Source organism: Micropterus salmoides, unplaced genomic scaffold (genome assembly GCF_014851395.1).
Source record: "Micropterus salmoides isolate LMB-PRFRI ecotype aquatic unplaced genomic scaffold, ASM1485139v1 Ms_hic_scaffold_9, whole genome shotgun sequence".
NCBI classification, from domain to species: Eukaryota; Metazoa; Chordata; class Actinopteri; order Centrarchiformes; family Centrarchidae; genus Micropterus; species Micropterus salmoides.
In genome coordinates this window covers 5,388,027-5,390,852 of record NW_024044681.1, presented here as the reverse complement: position 1 = coordinate 5,390,852, position 2,826 = coordinate 5,388,027, and the positions used below count along the sequence as shown (strand labels likewise).

Here is a 2,826-nt window from a genome sequence, read left to right as displayed (position 1 = left end):
ACACACACTCAGAGCTGTAGAGTTTTAACACTGTGATCATAACTTTACAATATAAAATAACACTTTAAATGATGACAATGTAGACCACCATTGCTCTAATAATTAATGATAACAATTTAGGCTATAATGCTCCAAATTAATTCACAACACCATCAATGACTTTCTTCTAGTGATTCATATTGCAGTAATGATAGTGAGAATCACCTTTCGGGTAAAATGATGCTGAAAGGAGTATTTCCACTAACGCCATTAACCCTAACTAACTGAACCTAACCTTTTTCTCCTGCAGGTTCTCTGATCCTCAGATATGTATCCAGATCCAGATCTCACCATCATCCTGCTTGGAAAAGCAGGAGTTGGTAAAAGTGCTTCAGGAAACACCATCCTGGGACGAAGAGCATTTGACTTGCAGCTGTCCTACAAATCTGTTACAAAACAAATCGGTGAAGAAAGAGGAGAAGTGTTTGGGAAACAGATCTCAGTGGTTGACACTCCAGGAATATTAGACAGCAAGTCCACAGAGGAGAAGATAAAACAGTTCTGCCAGCAGCTCCTGCAGTCCTCCAGGCGTTGTTTGTTCCTGGTGGTGATAAGAATTGGACGCTTCACAGAGGAGGACCAGAAGGCTGTGAAGGCAGCTATGGGAGTCCTCGGGCCTCGGGGGATGAAAGCTACTTACCTGCTGTTCACTGGAGGTGATGTTGTAAAGGGCATGTCACTGAAATACTTCATATTTGAAAATTATAAAGGTCCACTTCCAGATGTTGTTCAAATGTTTGCGGGGGCGTATCACCTCTTCAACAATGAGATTGATGATGAAGACCAAGTCAGAAAGCTGCTTCTGAAGTCAGGCCACCTCAGGACCCAGAGACATCCTGATCCCCCAGGTACTGTGATCTCATTCTACATATATTTATTTTAGAAGTAAAGCCTGGATCTGGATGATGTTTTGTAAAGATTGTAATGTTTAGTACTTTAAAGTCAGCTCAGAGCTCTGACATCCAGCGTCCTCATTCTGAATCATCCTGACAGCTGGAAGCTGGTACAGACTACAGCTCCTGTTACAGGAGGAGCACGGAAGAGACTCTGAATCAGAGGTGGACAAACAGAGTTTACAGAGTGAACTGACCCAAAAACCCTGGCCCCTTGTGTCCACTGGACATGTCTCAGAAGCATTTCAGACTGAAGCAGTCTGTGTTTAGTGCTCTCAGATTTCAGACAGTAGCTCTGAGGAGATGAACTAATCTGTTCTCCTTTGATTCCAGCTGATGCTTCCAGAAACAGGAGGATCGTGCTGCTCGGTCGACCTGGAGGAGGGAAGAGTTCTTCAGGAAACACCATCCTGGGATCTCAGAAGTTCACATCAGGCTGCGGCTTTGATCCAGTCAGTACAGAGACCGTCTCTGGGTCAGCCACAGTGGAGGGTCGTCAGGTCACAGTGGTGGACACTCCAGGATTCACTGATGAACTTCTGTCCCCTGACCAGCTGTACCAGGAGATCATGAAGTCTATAGTAGAGGCCAGTCCAGGACCACATGCCTTCATCATCTTTGTGAAGTTAGACAGAATCTCTAAAGCCCAAATAAAACTGTTTGAGCTACTTCCCAAACTGCTCTTCAGTACTCCATGGTGCTTTTCACTCATGGAGACCAGCTAGGCGGTCGGTCTATTGATCAGGAGATCCAGTCCAACATAGATGTAAAAAATCTGGTCTCCATGTGTGGTGGTAGATACTGTGTGTTTAACAACAAAGCCAGCAGAAGCAGAGAGCAGGTTAGAAAGTTCCTGAACACAGTAGATGAGATGGTCACAGCTAATGGTGGACAGCACTACACCAATGACATGTTCAGGATGGCTGAGACCTTCTTTAAGGAACAGAGGAACCTGGCAGGAGAGACAGCAGGAGAGACAGCAGGAGAGACAGCAGGAGAGACAGCAGGAAGACAGCAGGAGAGACGGCAGGAGAGACGGCAGGAGAGACGGCAGGAGAGACGGCAGGAGAGACGGCAGGAGAGACGGCAGGAGAGACAGGTCTGTCAAGCAGCAGAGAAGGCAAAAATGTCTGGGAAAGATTTAACCTTTATATGCTTCATAATGAAAAGCTCCTGATTTTAGGGGCTGCAGAGGCCAGACGGGCTGCACGAGTAGCAAAGGCTGCTTTTGCTGTCGTTGCCACAGGGGCTGCATGGGTTGCAGGGCCAGTAGTTCCCGCAGTGGTTGCAGGGGCTGCATGGGCCGTAGTTGCCATAGTAGCCAGAGTGTTTGCAGGGGCTGCATGGGCCGTAGTTGCCATAGTAGCCAGAGTGTTTGCAGGGGCAGCAGTTGCCACACTGGCTGCATGGGCCGAGATTTCCACAGTTGCTGCAGTGGCTGGATGATTTGCAGGGGCCGCAGTTGCTGCAGTTGCAACAGTGGCATCGGGGGCTGCAATGGTTGCAGCGGCCGCAGTTGTCGCAGTGGCTGCATGTGTTGCAGGGGCTGCACAGGCTGCACGAGAGACGGGGGCCGCAGGTGCAGCAGTGGCTGCAATGGCTGCATGGGCCGCAGGGACCGCCGTTGCTGCAGGGGCTGCAGTGGCCGGAGGGGCCACAGTCGTTGCAGTTGATGCAGTGGCTGCAGTGCAGTGGCTACAGGAGCTACAGGCGATACAGTGGCTGCAGGAGCTGCAGGGGCCACAGTGGGCGCACTGGCTGTTTGTTGGTTGACATAATAAAAGAAATGACCTCTGATTTTTTGAACAACCCGGCACTTCAGTTACAGTTCAGGTCCTTCTTCATGGAGCCCAGCAGGCATCAGAGGGGTTTAAGCTGTTAGGACCAGATACCC

At 49.3% G+C, this 2,826-nt stretch overlaps 1 protein-coding gene across 1 annotated transcript; it reads left to right on the top strand.

Annotated features, from left to right (window-relative positions):
- Nucleotides 1-282: 282 nt before the first annotated feature.
- LOC119895827 (GTPase IMAP family member 8-like) lies at nucleotides 283-2,149 on the top strand. The gene is made up of 2 exons (XM_038709184.1): nucleotides 283-887; nucleotides 1,266-2,149. Exons 1-2 carry the CDS (start codon nucleotides 308-310, stop codon nucleotides 1,655-1,657), a joined length of 972 nt encoding a protein of 323 aa, XP_038565112.1. The 5' UTR covers nucleotides 283-307; the 3' UTR covers nucleotides 1,658-2,149.
- Nucleotides 2,150-2,826: the final 677 nt, after the last annotated feature.

Excerpts from the sequence above, each read along its gene's own strand:
- LOC119895827 (XM_038709184.1), top strand. The coding sequence starts at position 308 with ATGTATCCAGATCCAGATCTCACCATCATCCTGCTTGGAAAAGCAGGA. Across the intron at positions 888-1,265 it reads GAGACATCCTGATCCCCCAG|CTGATGCTTCCAGAAACAGG; the intron begins GTACTGTGATCT and ends CTTTGATTCCAG.